Below are 18,530 nucleotides of genomic sequence, written 5' to 3' on the forward strand. Positions count from 1 at the left end.
ATTCTCATTATTTTCTTTTATTTCCAGGGCCTTTGTTGTCAGTGTCCTTCTTGAAATGCCACTCCTGGGAATAATCAGCCCTGCTGAACAGTATTTACACCCAAAGCAGCTTTAAACAAAGCTGTGGGGAGASTTAGTGCAAGGAAGAGCAAACCTTGTCAGAGACAGAGAAGCAGATAATGAAATACTTTCCACCTATTTTCTTCACTGAAAGATTAAGAGCATTATGCAAGAAATGAGAGGTTCACAGACCAAAAGTGGTTGCATAAGCTGCATGTCTGATAGGAACCTCTTCAGCCAGACAGCTTCTTAATGATGTACTTAAAATTATTAATGACATACATTAAGTTCCATACTGTTGAGATAAGACTGGTACTGTTTTTCGACTTTCTGCTGTTTTTAAAGCTCTTGAGGAAAAAATAATGGTTTGCCAATGTCTATAAACTGTAATCCTGTTTTGTTGAACTCACATAGGAACTATTCATCCCATCCATCTTCCGGATGGTAGTTTGGCAAAGTCTCTGAGGCTGCTGTTGAAGCACTTGCTGAAGTTGCCTGTAGTCAGTGTAGAGCRTGTTCAGTGATAGAGCCCTTCTGTCTGCGAGATCACCTGTGTGAACGTGGTTGTCAGGACAAGCTCTGGAGCCTGCACTGACTTCACGTGGCTTGTGAGACATCAGGAAGAGTGACGGGGTTTGCTTGGGCTTTTGACTTTGTTTTTTTCTCTGTGTTTATTACTATTTTTTTCCCCCCCTCTCTCTTTTGTAGCTGTAGCTTGTAGCTGTGTTGGTAAAGGAAGATCTAGAGGTTGTACTGAAGGAAAAAATTGTTGACTTTGGGTTTACTATGGGGTGTTCCTATAAGCTTGCTGTGAAGCCTGAGAAAAATGTGGGCTTGTTCTTTTGAATGTAGCACTGGCCATGGCAGTGAAATGATTTTAATGCTATCAAAACAAATTGGCTTTGTGTTTGGCTACTGTTTTTCACTGCATGGAAGAATAAAAGATGGAACAAAACCAGGCCAACCAGCTTGATGCCACTTGTTCCTGAAGAGACTTCAGAAAGGACTATCCCGAACAGCTAGCTAATGTATCATAGATAATATACCATAGATAATATCATTATACTGGCCTACAGTAGCAGCACTATGGGATTTAAAAACAAAGTCTGAACTGGATTTTTTTTTTTTKGGAGCAGCTGAACTTGTTGCAGTGTCAGATGTCAGAGATAGGTGAACTGGCTGTTAGCTTGAAGCTGGTGTTGTCCCTTTACAAGGAAAAGAGCAGTTTTTCAGATTTATTGGGATTCTTTAGTCATGATGGGTTAACAGGATGGAGCCAGTTAATAGGCAAGATGTATGAAATACCTGTGATGTGTGGGTTGCCCGGAGAGGAAAGGGAGAGCAAAGTAAGTTTTGTGTAAAAGGTGAAATGGAGGGAGAGAACTTGGGGTGCGTCATAGCAGTGCATGAAGGAGATCTGTGCGAGCAGAACCATCTTGCTGGTCGTGGTCAGAGCTAATTGCAGAATAGTGGGCTCCCTTTTAGGACCTGAGTGTGGAAAGGGCGGGAAGGAAGCTACTGAACTCCTTTCTCAGAGGCAAATGTCACTGCCAGACTTCCACTGGAGGAGATAATCGAGGCTCAGAAGTTGGGGAAAGATGAGGGAAAGGCTTTGGCCTGTGACACTTTTAAGAATGCAAACCTTACTCTGCCGGGCCTGTTGTATCGTTGTGGCCTTCAAGCAGTGGGGGCATRAGTTTTACAGTATGTCCTGGTCTTATAGTGCCTTTCTCTTAATGGGTTCTATGACCTGTGGGCATCCCTAGCCAGGAAAGTGCCCGAGAGCTTTATTGAAAAAGAACACTTCAAGAAGCAAAAGTTACAGAAGAAATTGGGGTGTTCTGATCTTGCGGTTTTCGAGGACACTAACTCCAATTTTAGTTTCTGAAGACTCTCAAGAGTAGATGAAGCTGGAAGATCTTGGTTACTGATTGTGGCAGCGTCTCTGTTGCCCAGGACATGAACTATGATTTCATCTGATCTGTTGTAAAAGTTTGACTGTTAGTGTTCATCATAGTGTCTCACTTCACTGGCATGAAGTTAGTCTTAGAGTGAACTCTTTAACTGTGGTTTTTTTTTTTTTTTTCCTCCAAAGTGAAGTGAAAAACAAAATAGAATGAAGCTAACAAGTCTTGGTTGAAGAAGTATTTTGAAATAAAACTGAAACTTTTTTTATGGATAATGCAGGTTTTTACATTTAAGTATGCTGAACTAAAAGAAAAAAAGTTGATGGAATTTACTGGGTATTTAAAAATTCTTGTCAACATATTTGAAAGTAGAATTTGCCACTTTGAAGCATCACAGCAGCTCAACGTGGTAATTAAATGTTTCCTTAATGTTGATGCTAGATGATCATTTCTGTTACAGTTCCTTTACTCTGGATATATGTGAATGATTACTTTCTTTTTTAATCCATTGGAAGAAAATTCTGGCTTTTTTGCATTCACGTTTTTTCCGAATTAGTATTGAAGGATTGAAGTTAATACTTTAATTACATATAGAAATAGTTCATARTCTTACCCTTGCAGTAGCTCTTCTGCTTCAAAGGATGAAGGTGTAGAAGGAGGCGGCTCAAGTGGTGCTGTTTGGTATGAATCTTAACCAAACTTGAAGCTAATACCAGTGTATTGGAAAGAAGAGGAGACAGAACAGACCCATTCTGTCTCTTGCTGTCATGTAGTGAAACAACTACTTGTTTTAAGGATATGAAAGATCAAATAACATCCTCATCCCCCAACCTTTACCTCAAATGACAATGTGTAAAACTTAAGTAAGGGYGATTTCTGTGTTTTCAGTTTTCTATTAACTGTAATGTTTCTGCTGGAAGCCTTTCATGTGGTTGTCTTTGAGATTCTTGGATATATTTATGGTTTGCTTCGGGCTGAAATGCCTTGCAAATATTTCTTAGAGTGACTAATTGCATCCTCCGAGGTGGTAGGAGATCTGCTGGAAGGCTCCTTGCTCATCTCCAGGTTTCTGCAAAGCTCATCAAAGCTGGTTTGGACATTACCCAGAGATGACTAAGTAGACTGCAAAGGATTCCTCCAGAAGCCAAGTGTTTTGCTGCGTCCCTACTGCTGCCTAAGGGAATGGGAAGATTTTTGTTTAAATATTTTTGGCTGTCTGGCAAGGAAATGAATTAGTTCTTTTCAGGAACTTTCGTGCCGTTCTGCTTACCACAGGAGCAAGGGAGTAGAGGATGGAGAATGTCCCTTAGACTTGAAATGGTTTGTTCTTCCGATTTGCTGTTGAAGATTTGTGTGAACGTGGACTTGTAAGTTTATTGCAAGTATAAAGCATCTAAGTGTACAAAAATGTTCCTTTTCAGCAAATTCGATTAAAGTGTAATCTTTGAGCTGCCAGGACATTGCTGTCATTTCACAAGCAAAGCTGGCTGTTAGCTTCTCTGTGAGCAATACATCTGGCCTTCAAAGCGGCTCACAACGGTGGCAGAACATCCAATAAAATTCAGCTGRGTGAGGGTTTCCTTAGTAACCCCACACTACAACAAGACAGATGCACTTCTGTTCTTCAAGCAATTAAGGCTGTCAAATTTTATTACTTAAATTTGAAAGCAGCACAAGTGAGATGGGCGAATGTTTGACGAGTCCATCGCTCCCCACTTCTGGAGCTTCCCGTGGCAAAGAGCCGATGGGAAGTCGCAGCCACCCTGCCCGGATCTCCCTCGTGATGCAGGACCCAGCACGAGGGGGACTCTCCTGGAGCCCAAATTTAACTCACTGGGCACGTGGGCTCTAGGAGCTGCTGAGGAGCTGCAGTGACTGTAGGGTAAGAACTTGCCATGTGGGGGCCTTTGTCTTCCTCTGTCKTGTTGCTTTAATCAGTGCAGAACTCACTTATTTGTAAGTTCTGCTGGAAGGGGCGTTATTTATAACCTTGTGAGCCTGCAAAACTGACACTTCGTACAATATAAATTTTTTTTTTCTTCACTTCTGAAATATAGYGGTAGCTAAAATTACGTTGAAGGTAAAAAGTTAGAAAAAAGRCAAGGGACAGAAAGGGAAAGGAACAGTAAAAAAGTCTGATTAGATCTGATTTCATACTCTCTCAGCTAAAAATGCATTTTTCAAGTTGCTGGTAAAATAAGACCCTTTGATTTGTGATTAAGTTTTGGATTATTTTTAAGTCCAAGCTGTTTRTTAGATACATGATTCAAAGGAAAAAAAAAATGTCCCCGAGCTGTCACTCCAGTGTTGTTCTTTTGGCTCTTGTCCAGCCAGAAGCTCTTAGAGCACTTTTATAACAGCAGCTCTGCTGAGACCGGGCTCTGCGACACGAGGAGATTAAGGGAAGGAGATTAACATTCGCAGCCTTGCCCGTTCCCATCAAAGGAGCTGGCCACTGGACCTTGTTCCAAAACCCGAAGGTTAAGCTAAGAATTAAAGTAATGCCTAATGGAYAGGTGATAAAGATCCTATTTCCTATTAGTTGGGGCTTTGAGCACATTACGGTGGCTGAAAACCTACACTGGCTACGTAAACAGGAGCGCGTGGATCCAGGTGTATCTTGTGGATAGTTCTGTGTTCTGCAGTGCTGCTGTCCCTGGAGGGTGTTGGATGTTTGTTTGTTTGTTTGTTTTGCTTTTAAGTCTTGTTTTAGTTATCTAAAAATTATCTTAACTTGGTATTGCTAGACTATATTTATCAAACCAGAATTACTCAGTACGAATTTGAATAACGTCTSAAATACTACATTTTCACCAACAGTCTATGCTGTGGACTTACTTTGGAGATCTAACCCCAAGATATTTTTCAATTCTCATAATGTCAAGGAAAATCTTGAAATCAGGCTCCTAAATGTCGTTATATGTTAGAGTATTTTAATCCTCATTTTTTCATGGTCCATTTTTCAGCTTTTGCTTTACGACAGTGGCCGKGGCATAACGAATAGAGCAGGGAGTGCTGGTGTCGTGCTGGAGACGAGCAGAATAGAGCAGAGTTTGTCAGCTCGGCTCCTGCAGCGTGTTGAGTTATCAGGTATTTGCTCTAGGGGCTGGATGGTAGAACGGGGCAAAAGAACAAGAGACAGGGAAGGGGGGAAAAACAGAGAGATGATGAGAAGAGGCTAATTGGACAAGTTAATATAAGCAAAAAAGTTGGTGTCTGAAGTAGCGAAAAGGCGTTGTTACGAAATTAGTTCCATGTTAAAACTTAGTTTAAATTCCAGAGAACTATTAAAAAACATGGATAATTCAGATTCTGAAATTTTGAAAATTAGGCATAAAATCTTACAGCATCCTGCATTTACCAAATATTCAGGGCTTTGCATATAAATGCTCACTTTGTGTCAAAACCGAATCTCTGAAAATATATTCTGTGGAAATGAAACCTCCAAACTTTATTTTTAAAATTCACCTAACATATTTATCTCCAGCACATAATGCAAGTGAAATTTCAAAAGAATATAGTAGCTTTTTTTGTTTTCTTTTTACTTTGCTCATCATTTCTAATGGCAAAACACCTGGTTCATATCAGTATTTTTTTTGGTTTGTTTGTTTTTTTAATCTTTACGCACTCTTCCAAGTTTAAACATCATTCTGTCTTGTGTCTTAAGGGTGTACCCGTTCCATCTGTTCTCACAGTTATTTATGGCATTTACTGTAAGAGAAGTTCTGCTGCCGTTCCGTTGGGAGTCTGCCAGCATGGTACCACATTGGGGGAAGTGATGGAAAGGCATGGCATTGCATCATAGCTGTGTAGGCTTTTTCTGGAGGTTATTTGACAGAATCTGTAACTAAATGATTTTTAGAGTTAAGAATAAGATGTCATATTTCAAAGGAGTATTTTTCACTCATTGAATTAAACTACTTTGACAGTCTTATTTTGCTTGACTTTAAGTAGTGGATTCTAAGAGAGGTTAAAAAATTAAACCAACTTTATTTCTTGCTAGGTAAGTAACACAGTTTTATATTCATCTTACCTAGCAAGAAATAAAGTTGGATTTAAGGTTCTCTTTTGGGTTAATTATCAAGCTTATACTCTTGTTTTCCTCATTTTGTTTTTACCTTTTCCTTCTCTTTCATGTCATATGGGTAAATTTAGAATTTCACTTTGTTAGCAGCAGCCAAAAGTCCTTGGCTGGCACAGGCTTCCTGCTATCCAAGACGCTGGGGGACAAAGTGGGGAAGTTTGCTTGCATTTAGAGAAAGAAATATTTCAAAATTACCATTTGCAATGATGACTAATTCCTATTAAGTTAAATCATTCTTATATTGAATTCATATAATAATAAGTTTGAGTTACAGATGTAAGTATCAGCATGTAAGATTTATGTGTATTTGTAATATAATTTCAGGAAACACTTTTGTGTTTGCATGCAGATAGTTAATGGATTCTGTCCTTGCAGATCTTTTTTTCAAGACAGATTATCAATATATATGGAATTTTAAATAATTTCAAGTGATGCAGCTATTCTGTGTGATATTTCTGTTTGAAGGAATCCTACTGCTTAGTCACAACACAACATTCAAACAAATTGTAGCTGTAACTGAAATCTGTGTGTCCAAATGGACATTTGTGTTTGTTCTTCACATCCTTGCTGTTGTAGGGGACATCTCACAATACTTTCACAAGTATTTGCTTAACTCATCACAATTTCTACTCTATTATTATTATTATTATTATTTTATTAAAATACTCAGGATAAGTAATGATTTTGAAAACCATGTAGAAAGTGATGTATAGATGTTGCAGGTCAGAATATGGAGCTACATTACAGCTTTCTGGATTTTTTTTATGCTTCATGAGAAGCATTTATCATAACATTTTTTTATAATCTTGATCTAGTATAAAATCTATTTTGTAATAAGGATGTGACAAGTAATTGACTACATAATGCATACAGGTATGTGCACTAGAGATAAATGTGTTGACATTCTTTTATATTCATGAAATAAAAATAAATGTCATCTCTTTTCTTTTAAGGAAATGATCATCGACAAAGTTAATGGGCAGGTTGTCCCTCGGTACTTGATATACGACATTATTAAATTTAATGTAAGTACTTTTTCAGTTTTACTGCAGTTATCAGTTATGATTCACATTTCTATTTTAATTTTAGTTGTATAATTACGAAATCGATAGAAGTCTGAGTACCGAAAGTGTTTGGGTTGTGTAGCTTGATAACAAGCAATGCATCAGAATTAAGCCTGAAAGCAGTTGTATGGTAGATACTGATTTATTTCTACCTGCTCAAGAAAAAGTGGTGGTTTGAAAAGGTCTGCTAAGCACTCTCTTTTAAAAATAGTCTGTTTCTAGAGTATGTTTGAGCATATTTGAACATAGTTTAGGTTTCAGCAATAATAAATTGAGCCTTTTTTTCTCCAATGTGAACCTGACTATGTAATAATCAACTCGGTAACAGTCTGGGCACAATTTAAAATTCTGACGTTTTTAGCCTTCCAAAGAAGCTATTCTGTGATTCCGTGAAGCACAAAAGCTTTGTACAGATGTAGTTGTCTTATTTTCTCATACTTTGACTGGAATCTATAAGAAGCAAGAAAGTCCTTGGCATTATTCTGTAGATTGAGCTATTATACCAAAATCAGTGCAGAAGCCACTACATGAGTATGGAATCATCTCTCTGAAATGGGTGGTCTTGCTGGCATGGGCTAGCTAACCGTGGTTTCTAGTAGATGAACACATCTACAACAGCAACAATGATCTTTTATGTAGATAGAGCAATTGAGAGGAGATGGAGAATTTGCCTGTAAGTAGTGTAAATCTTCACAGAACATTCACAGTGCTTGTGGTTATGTTACTCCATCACCTCTTTAGAAGAAAACATGCAAGAGCCCTGAGGTCATGTTTGAAAGCTGCTTTAAAGAGAAACTGCCCCTCAGTCCCTTACCTCTATATTGTTTATTCCTAGTTATTTCCTCCCCCCTAACTATACAATGGATTTAAAGTTGATGTGGGGTCTTGCAGCGGGGTCTCCTAACTTATGTAAAGCAATAACAGTGAAAGAAGTGTTTTACTTGTCAACTCTTATTATGAAATAAATTGTCTAGTGAATAGTCTTTTATGTCAAAGTCAGAGAAAATGTCCTTTAGGAAAGATGAATTTAACCATATATATTTCTCAAACTATTTAAAATAATTTTGAGAGAATTGAATGTATTAAGTTCAGTCCCTGAGGCTGTGACTAACCAATCCATGGAATAATACTGTAGTATCTATTAAAGGTTTTGGAAATATGGAATTATTGTTCTAGTCTTTGTGACAGGATAAACATGACTACTAAGACTCGATGCATTTTGGGATTCTTAAACTATTGGTGACTCTTCCAGACTTCAGCAAGGTGCTAATCAGCTCGAGTAGGTCATGCAATGTAAGGGGAAACTGCAGAATTAGGTCTTGAAAAATACTCTTCTGAGCGGCATAGCCATACTGTGAGTTAGAACAACTGCGGTTTATGTCATTCTGGCTATCTGCTTTTAAAAATAATATTGTGGATGCATGTTAAATTACACATACACATCTATTGTTAACACTCTTAAATTGCTGAATCATAATGAACTTCTTTTCTTTAACCGCTTTTGACGAGTAAGTGGTAGTGTCCTGGATCTTTCCATGTTTTAGACTTTTGCTTATTAAAAAAATCTTTGTAGAATTATGAAAAGTATGATCTTTTATAATAATACCTGGGCTCTCATTTGCCCTTCACATTGTTTATGTATTCCTCCACCTGCCATTATTTTCTTTCATGTCATTATAGTTGTTGTCTCTCATCTTACTCTGTCTAGTCCATCGCTCACTACTATTTCTCTGCTTTGGAAAAATGAAAGTAAGGTAAGAAGTGAAGAGTTTCCCTCTTCTCTCTGTTTAGGATATGCATACACTGCCTTAGAAAAATAAAAGTCCTAAGCATTTTGATGGAACCTTTTGGGGGAACGAGGTGGTGCTTATAGACCCTCGTATATAACAAAGTGCACAGACTTAGCTTGTAAAGTCTTGCTTGACAGGCAGCAAAATGATGAGAGGTCTTTGAGATGATTGCTAAGGTTTGAAGAAAAAGATTGTAAATGCCGTAAAGTTGATTTTTTTTCCAAGTTGACCTCCCCATATGAGCAATACAACTTCAATGTCAAGGGCAAATAAAGACAGTATGTGAGTACAAACAGGGCTGCAGCTGCAAGAAGCCGTTAGCAGTGGTCCTACTAGAAAGATTAAAAAGCACAGCGGCTTTTAGGTTAATTTTAGAAGCTTAATTACGAAACTGGGCAAACGAGGATATTTGGCTTGGCAAGAAATGCTCAACGGAATTTTATCAGTAAGAGAGGTAGGTGTATTGAAAACCTGTAGCTGGCAAGATGGGCTAAGTTCCTTGTTTAAGTTGCGTAGGTTAGATTGTGTAATTCAGCATTTTTGTAGTAAGCTTCAAAATAAATAATTACACAAAGCTTGTATAGGGGGTTAAAAAGACCAAAACCAGCCCTGTGATGTCCTCAAAAATTCTGCATTGTTCTTTTGATCTTGAAAGTAGTTTTGTCTTCTGAAGGTGAATGGTGGAGTTACTGATCTGGGTGGCCACTGTAAATGGATGGGATTTCCAGCCTGCCCGATACCTCAGCTTCTCTCYTGATGAGCAGTCTGTGATATCACATTAGGAAGAAATGATGTTTCAGGTCCTAAAAAATGCCACYGTTACAGGGCTTGCCCATGCTGGGCCTTGTATTGGTCTGTTAYGTTCCCAACGTTTGTGTCTTCAGGTTTTGCTCTGGCCTGACACCTACGTGTGACCGTGTGAGTGACAAGCTTGACTGATGGTTCAGACACCTCTGAAAAAGCCAAAATCAAAAGCAGGCTCTCGAGAGGAGCAAAATCTGCTTTGGGTGGAAGCTGTCAGCACGTTCAGTGCATGGCACAAGAGTTCAGCCTTCAGTTGAAGGGAGGAARTGAGAATGCTCCTGGTCAACATGCAAGTATAAGAGGAAAACTGAACTTTGCTATGTAGCGACCAAAGGCATCTTTAASAAAAAARCAAAATTCAGAAAATRCACAAATATTTGAAGTACCAGTGCTTTAGTACAAGTTGTTTGTCCTATGAGGCATCATTTTAGATCACTGTAAGCAAAGCTGATGTGTGGCTCTGGGAGCCAAACTTGCCCTTGCCTGTTCCGAGCAGTGGGTCAGCAGCCCCTGCCCTTAGAGGTGCTGTTATTGTGCCTGCCAGAAAGGAGGCAGGGACCCAGWCTGAGCACCTACAACAGCATGTGGCTGTCCAGGAGTCGAGATGCAGTGGGTGCCAAGGCTTGACACCTCTTTTGGACAGCTGTAGGGATTGCAGCTGTGTAAGATGAGAGCAGGTGGAAGATCTGCTCATCATCGTAGCTCAACTGTGAGAGGAGGTAGAAAAGCTCCTCAGCTTCCTGTATATATATACTATATATATATATCTATATGTATGTGTATATATATACACATATATGTATATATATACTGTATATATATTATACATATATATACATATATATGTATATATACTGTATATATATGTTGTATATATATGTATATATATAATAAAGTAAAGACAGTTAAAATGCATAGAGCAAAAATATGAAATTAAAGTTTTAGACCACAGCAAAATAATGTCATATAATTTTAAATTTTCAAGCATCATATTCTGCATATATATTCTCACTATTTTCAGCCAGCTTTATTGGGCTTCACATTTGGGATGCACTCTGTACTTCTGTTTTCATTATTCCTTTTCTTGTTTTGAAGAGTTTGAATATTCTTAGTATTGTGTTTGAAAATATATGAGGTGACGCAGGACAACCTTATCTCTGTTGTATGCCATACTTTTATGGCTTTTAATAAGGGAACATAAAAGACAGAAGACTCATACCTACACAAAACCCACAGAGCTTCGCTTGGCTTCTGTCTCCGTAGGGGCACAGAGTACTGTGACCACAGTTGCCTTTACGAGCAGCAGTGAAAGTTCTACAGAGATGGCACATTTAATTTTAAAGCTCTATCTACAAACTTTCAGCCTTAAAAGACAAACACAGCCTCTATAAATAGCTGTTCATATTGTCCCSTGCTATTGTGCCATTCTGCAGTTAACTGTTTGAGACAAATGTCTGCTTGAGGTTTAAGAGCTGCAGCTGTCAACCAGGAATGGATTAGCTGGGAGTGGAAATAAGTTTTCCACTTCAGGTGCAATATAGCGATCTGGGAGATGATTGTGGAATCACAGAGAGCCTCAGTACAGCAGGGTGTCTGTATTTAGGCTTAGTGAGCATTTTATTTGGGTATATGGCAAGTAAGGTAAAGCACCGCTGAAGTCATAGGAGAGTGATAACAGAAACGTTGCAGGCAGGCTGTGTAAGCAATGAAAGAGAAAACCCAAGGGGAGGAGAAAGGGAGCTACCTTCTGAAAACTGGAGTCCYGTTGTCATCAGTGAAACTTCTCGCTACTTAGCTTTTCCTTCAGCGTTGCTGTGATGGATTTGGAATAAGCTACAGGAGGCTTTTCTAGAAAGAAGTGAAGGAAATTGAGAAAATGTGTTATGGTTGAAATATACCCTGAAYATTTGGCTCCAGATGTCTAGACAGGAAAAAATATTAGGAAGAAGAAAAAATAAAAATTGGGTTTCTATGCTTGGGAGAGATTTGTACTGGAATTCTTTGGGGACACAAACTATCTACCGTGGCAGCCTGCTTCCATGATAAATTTTGTATTGAATTTTGATGCTTATCACCTGTAGCTGCTGAAAAAGTTGTTGTCTTCAGGGATGCTTGTGGAACACTTTGATTCCTTTCCTCTTTAATCGTGGTTTCTGTGACATCTCTGGAAGCTTGCGGTAGCGCATGCCGTTTTGTTAAAAGAGAAGCCTGTATCTGGAAAAACAAATGATTCTTTAGAAGATCAAAAAAATAATTTTACTGTTGTTTTTTTCTGTCTGAATATAACCTTAATTATTATTAATAGTAATTCAGAGCATGGCATCTTTTATGCTAAAAGAAGAAAAGATGAAAGCTTTCATCCAGCAGGTAAAAATGAATAAATAGAAGGAAAGCTATACACAGTAGAATAAGTCACCTTTGCAACATTAGCTCCTTAAGGGAAACTAGAACAATCCCAACTTTTTTTTCTTTGTACTTCACTTGGTTCTTTTGGAACAAGCAACTTAATATATATGAAATCCTCTTGCAAAGCTCATCTTAGGAGGCTACTCTTTAACTGGTAAATTAAATTTTAAATGACAGGGTCTAGGTACTGAAACTTGTTCCTCTTCTAAATAGTTACAGTGATCTGTGACACAGTCTTGGCCTTGACTTCCTAGTGTCCCTCAGACAACTCCCAGTTGGAGAGTTAGCAGAGCTCCGTGACTGTTCTTAGCAGGTGTGTTGAGATGTTACCATCTTCTGGAGAATAAGAGGGTTTAATAGTATGAGCATGGTCATCCTGCCAAATGTCCTCGGGGCAGTGTTCAATCAAACAGTGTAAAGGTACCTTAGGTATCTTCTCATTCCCAAATAATGAGCTCAACCTATTGGAAGTTCAGAAAGTGCTCTTCTCTGAAGTGTCAGGTATCCTGCCATTCATCCGCTTTAAGAGGTGCATGGTAGAGGCCAAACACTGGAAAGAAGAGATGAAATGAGTATAAATACCTCACAGGAGGAAGTCAAGAGGGTGATGGGGCCAGACTTTTCGATGGTGGCAACAGGAGAAGAGGCAACAGCCACAAACTGAAGCACAGAAAGTTCTGCGTCATTTTGAGGAAGTAGGGTGGGATAAGAAGCAGTAGCTTATCATGAAATATGGAAGAGTTGTGTTATGGAGCCTGAAAGAAGCATCAAATACTAATTTGTCACTTCTGCTTGTCTATGGAGAAGATSTCACTATCATGTCAAGTCTTGTGTCCAGCATGTGAAATGTTTCTAGAAATAGAAAACAATTGTATCAGTTATTTTTCAGTGAAAGCTAAGTAGATTTTTTTCTCATAATCTTCTTTGTTTTTACTGGAAAATGACAACTTATTTCTTACAAGTTCATGTATTTCTTTAGCTTTTAAAATTGTGATTGAGAGTGTTTGACCACATTTTTGTCCCTCGTTACATACGCACTCATTTCCTGCATGAAATTCGGATTTTTCATGTTCRTGTGAACACGAAAGGCCGACTGCACAGCATCCTTTATTGTTTTTACTCGGATTGACTATAGAGCTAACTCCTGCCAGTGGCTGCTACTTTTCAGGTTCCTGACTTGGATTTGTATGTTGTTGAGCACATCTTAATAGTATCTGCAGTTTTATAGCATGTCCTCTCTAATCCAAATAGCTAATGAAAAATTCAGAGACAGTAAGTTGCTGCAGTKTGAGAGAGGAAGCAGAAGAATAATTAACAGTCCTAGAAGTAAATAAATGTAAATTAARGTCCCTGTTCCTCAGAAGGAATCTGCAAAAGGAAATGTCTTCATTTGCCAGTGATCTTGGAGACGGTTTTTCATGAGAAGAAACTCGGAGAAGGTTTTTCTTAGATCTCTATTCAGTAGCTTCATATAGGTGTGTGAACGCTACAGCTAAGCAACTGTTTGTTTCCTTAGCAAAGTAATAACAAGTAAAATTGGCGTAAGGTGGGATCTAATTCATGCATTCTTAGCAGAGAAACCGAAACTGCATAGTACTTTCTTTCTACTTTCTAACACTGGCCTTTAAGATTTTTAAATTCTCGCCAAGATTTTATGAGAGCAGATTGCAATGGTAATAATAGACTGAAAGCCTGAAAGGAAGATGATGATGATTTTAATGTTTGGGAAGGTGATAGCATTTTGCTTGAGTTTCCTTAAATTTTGTGCTTAAAAYGTAGTATTTAATGTCAAAATTTCTTTGGTTGTCAATATGCATGATGATGTAGTTGCTATTAAATAAAAAATGTCGCTGTAAAAAGATATTTGGGTGGTAAATCCTGCCCACAGCTATTGCGTTCATTGAATTCATGCATGAAAAAAAAATGTTTAAATCCCTGTGATATACTACCATGTCTGACTTTCCCATTATAAACCTCATTTTAAAGTGATTTAAAGCCCACAGTACATGCTGTCTCTCATTTATTAGTCTATTAACCTTATCTAAAAATGTACTGTGAAAATTTTGAGGGCACAATTGAAAAAAGCAAATTTRATTGCAGAATCTTTTCTCTTTGCAAATGTGTTCGACTACCAGTGACCCTCCGCTCTTAATTCTGAGGTTATTTCTCAAATGATACCACTTTAAAATATGTGTTTAAATTGATTGGGCTACTGACAGGACCCCTGGAAAATGAAAATGATGTGTATATGTTTAGTCTTGCATCTTTCTATTAATTATTTCATGCTTTCTATTAATTATTTCATGCTCATATCTAACAAGTGCCCAGCAGTTTTTAACAGCAGTTTATAACAGTGAGTCTTACTTTGTGATCTGAAAATGTTATTTCTTTTTTTTCCTTCTACTATGGCTTAGAGCCGTCAGGTAAAAGAAATGCAGAGCATTTGCTCAGCTAAGTCGTTGCTCAGCCTCGCTGCCTGGTGTAGCCCTGCACACGAGGTGGGACACAACACCTTCRTTCCAGAGCCTTTGCACAGTCTTGCCTGAGCTCCCCTCGTTTCTACTAATCATCTTTTAATCAAAAAGGGGCTTCTGTGTCTGGTGAGCAGAACGTGCAGATGTCGCCTGTTGCCCAGCCCTTCGTGCCTGTTGCTCCTCACGCTTTGGCAAGGTGCCTGGGCCGCCCAGCGTGTGTTGTGGGGCTCCTCTGCATCCCTCCTCGCTGCCAGCAGTGTTAGAACTAGTTAGAACCCCAAACCCCTGCCTTTGGGGTTTTCTTGTTTCCCTGCCTTTGGGGTTTTCTTGTTTCCCTGCCTTTGGGGTTTTCTTGTTTCTCTTCCTGTATTTTTTGGTGAATAAACTTGTTGTGGGGAAGCTCTTTTATAGTGTGGTTAGTTTGAAGGATGACAACTTTACTCGCTGCTTTGGTGGTTTGAAAAATGCTTCCCAAGCCTCAGGGGCGCTACAAATTGGAGTGAAGGTAGTTTGTTTCTCACATTTGACAAAATAGAGGATGCTTAATGGGATATTATTTAAAAACAATAGGACTGCATTTGAATTTTGTCCTGTCTAGTTTCCCAAGTAAAGGTTTCCATACCTTACTGTGGAGTAACTTGGAGTTACTGTGGAGTAACTGTGGAGTTACTTGGTGAGATCCTTGTGGACGGCAGCTCCCAGCCAGCGCAGCCCTCGGGAGGGGAAAGGCAGGGCTGCTCCTGGAGGAGAGGCAAAGAGATTTCCAGGAACTACTGCTGCAGTTGTCATAATGTTAAATCCACTTTATTTTGGGATGCTTAGGTTATCTAGGTTTTACTTATTGTGATGTGACGCTTTTTCAGCAAACCATTGTGAGTCCTGAATGCTTAAGTTCCATTATATATGGAAAGAAATATCGAAATGTTTAAAGCCTCATACAATTCAGAGAAGAAAATTCACTTGTTTAAACAGCTCTTGTTTAAAGAGCTGTTCTCACGTTTTACTAAACTCTGTTTTGCCTATCTGTGATAATTCTAGCCTTAAGAATCACTTTTATTTGTTTATTTTTAACCTTACTGTTGTAGTATTAGGGACTATTTATATGTGATTAAATGAAAGTGCCTGCCTCTCCTCGCAGTTTGTAATAACTGGTATCATATGAACTGCCACGTGGAATTGGACCCAACTTCTGTCCCAGATACGTGAATTCTCTCAAACCTGGCAGTGGTCACAAGTGAAGCACAAAACGTGAAAAACTTCAGAGTGGAGCAGGTCAGGCCAGGCCTTTGGAGAGTGGACCAGGATACTTGGGGGAAAAAAGGAAAAAAATATAATTTGCTTTTATGAGCTTATATATCGAAGTAGGCAAAAGAGAATATGGCCGATGAGTTGTTACAGGAAACCAAAGGGAGTATGTTCAGATTTTGTCCCGTCTTACTTCCCTAGCTTAGCTTTGCTTCCTCACATTCTTCACATAATCCATCCCTATATTTCATATTGTCAGCTTTTTCTGTGTCTTGTCTTCCTATCTCTTTCCTCTTTTTTCCCACCTTTTCCATTTTCTTCTTTTCCACCTTTTTTTTTTTGATATCCCCTCAAAAAAAGATATCCCCTCAAAAAGAAGAGTTAATCAGAAGGATTTACTACATAATTTAGGATAGACTTTATGAAGGTGAAATCAGGACACTTCTAATGCCTCACCAGAATATGCTAAAGATAAAATATAACTTAATTGGCTTTTATAGTCTAGTGTAGGACTTGTGGTAGGAAAGAATGATGGCCATATTTTCATCCTGTTTAAATTATTTCTCTTACTTAGAAGAGATATGAAGTAAAGTGATGCTTTTATCTTGAAATAAATGCCATAGCAATTATTCAGATGTATTTATGGGTAAACTTGTTAGTGCACATAATGAGCTAAATACCAGAGAGATTTAAAAAAAAAGAACACTTAAAAAAAAAAACCTTTAAGAATTTCTTCCCCATTCTTCTCCCTAGCACTTCTACTTACTGTAAATCCTTATCTTATATACTGTAAAGTGATCGCCATCCCAAAGAATCTGTGCCTGTGTAGCAGTATCAAACACCTGAGCTGTATAAGTAGATTTCATGACCCAGTTTCTTGAGAAAGTAAAGTGTCAGATGACATAGTGAATACGAAGCAATGATAAACCACAGTCTTTTCAAGTATAAAAGATCCTGAACGATGTCTCTGAGATGCTGAGATTTTCCCAGGGTTCTTTAACTCATTGGAATAATAATCCTTCATCAGAAGGACAACACTGTAAAAGCCAGCTATAATTATTCCCATGAAAAGCCCCTTGGAAAGGAAGGAAAAGAATTTGGGGAGGCAGGAGGAGAACTTACCGGGAAAGGAGGAGGTTGCAAGAGGAAAACTAAACCACGTAATAGCTGTAGCCAGATGCCTCCATATCACATGCAGCTAGAGCACTAGCAAAAAATGGTAAGAAAAAAACAGAAGCAGCAAAGTCTTTTATTCAGTGTTTTACTTTCTAGATAGCCTTATTTCAGTGCCAAATAAAGTCTTTAAATATATGCTCACATAGGAAGACCATATGGAGCTTTTCTGTGTGCAAGGATATGGTGATGATGATGGAGAATCTACTGTACACATATGGACCATTAGAATTACGCCTTTGCGTTCCGCAGTTAAAAATGGAAAGCCGACCTATGCCTCAGATTACGTGAGGGAGGCGGCCCGTCTAGACAGAACATCATTCTTGTTGTTTTTAATCATTTACATTCCAGCAAAATCCACAGATTGAGTTTTGTTTTGGAGGACTCGGAAGGCTTTGTAAGGATTAAAAGGATTCCAGAAGAGCTCCCTGTATATGCAGCCAAACCGTGACTTGGACGGTGTTTTCTGTGCTCCCAAACCAGCCCCTCGGCCAGAATGAGCGGGTTTCGGTGCTTTCTTGGACCTTGTTTTCACAAGGGGTGGCCCAGGGGAGCTGCCCGTTTCCATGGGGCTGCCTCCTTCCCGCCACCGCTAAGGCAGCGGGAAGGGCTGCAGGGCCTGGGCCGAGCGCCGTGGGCCCCTCAGCGCGGCCCAGCGCCGCTCCTCCTCCCTCGCGTGCGGCCCTCGCGTTGTGTCTCCCCTTCCCAGTTTGTTCTCAGCAATCCAAAAGGGAGAGAGCGGGGAAGGGAGCAACGTTCCTGATGCAGTCTGGGTTTTGCCTTACTTGCTCCTTCACAGCTCTGACCCGCATGCTGTTTCCTTGAAGTGACACTGGCAAATAAACAACGTGGTCAGCCACAGCTGATGCTCTGCTAGGCCTTGGCCATTAGGCCTGGGATATCAGTTTGTTTTGTTTATCCATGAATATCTGCATTTTCCTTCAGTGAGAATTCTTTTCTCTCAAAAAAGGAAACACAAACAATTCAGTACTCATCTTCAATATTCCTTTTAATAGATCTGAGTCCTTAAACCATTTTTGATCTGTGATAAATCAGTGCAATATTTCATTGTATGAACTGACAATAATAACAATTATGTTTCTGTCACCCATTGATTGAATTGTTACAATACATTCGGTTGAATCGTTACAATACAATTCAACCAATATTTCACATGCTTTACTTCACTGATATCAAGATAAATTATAGAAAACATTGAAACTATTAAATTCATCTTCACTGACATATCTTTTTGAATATTTGAGTGATTGAAGTTAAAACCCACAAATTATAAATTTTATTTGCAGCTAATTGTGGGCTTTTTGTCTTTAGAAATGAAAAGTTTAAGAATTAATTCATAATTGTATAACATCTTCACTTCTCTAGTATTTTACTTTTCATCCTGCTTTAAAAAGAAAACTTCAAAAATAGAAGGAAAAAAAACCTATTAAGTGATTGAATGTAGCCATAATATTATTTTGAGATTGCAACAGCACCTTAGTTTTTAAATGAAAAGAAAAAAG

General features: G+C 38.6%; 1 protein-coding gene across 3 annotated transcripts in view; it reads left to right on the forward strand.

The window, feature by feature from the left end:
* The window catches only part of RNGTT (RNA guanylyltransferase and 5'-phosphatase), a 164,571-nt gene that overhangs the window by 34,669 nt on the left and 111,372 nt on the right, over window positions 1–18,530 (forward strand). For all 3 annotated transcript variants that reach the window (XM_026038425.1, XM_026038426.1, XM_026038424.1), the window contains exon 9: window positions 7,005–7,076. In XM_026038425.1, the coding sequence (XP_025894210.1) occupies window positions 7,005–7,076 (72 nt within the window). The remainder of the gene's footprint in view (window positions 1–7,004; window positions 7,077–18,530) is intronic.

This window comes from Nothoprocta perdicaria, unplaced genomic scaffold (genome assembly GCF_003342845.1).
Source record: "Nothoprocta perdicaria isolate Ctin4 unplaced genomic scaffold, notPer1 scaffold_21, whole genome shotgun sequence".
Taxonomy (NCBI): Eukaryota; Metazoa; Chordata; class Aves; order Tinamiformes; family Tinamidae; genus Nothoprocta; species Nothoprocta perdicaria.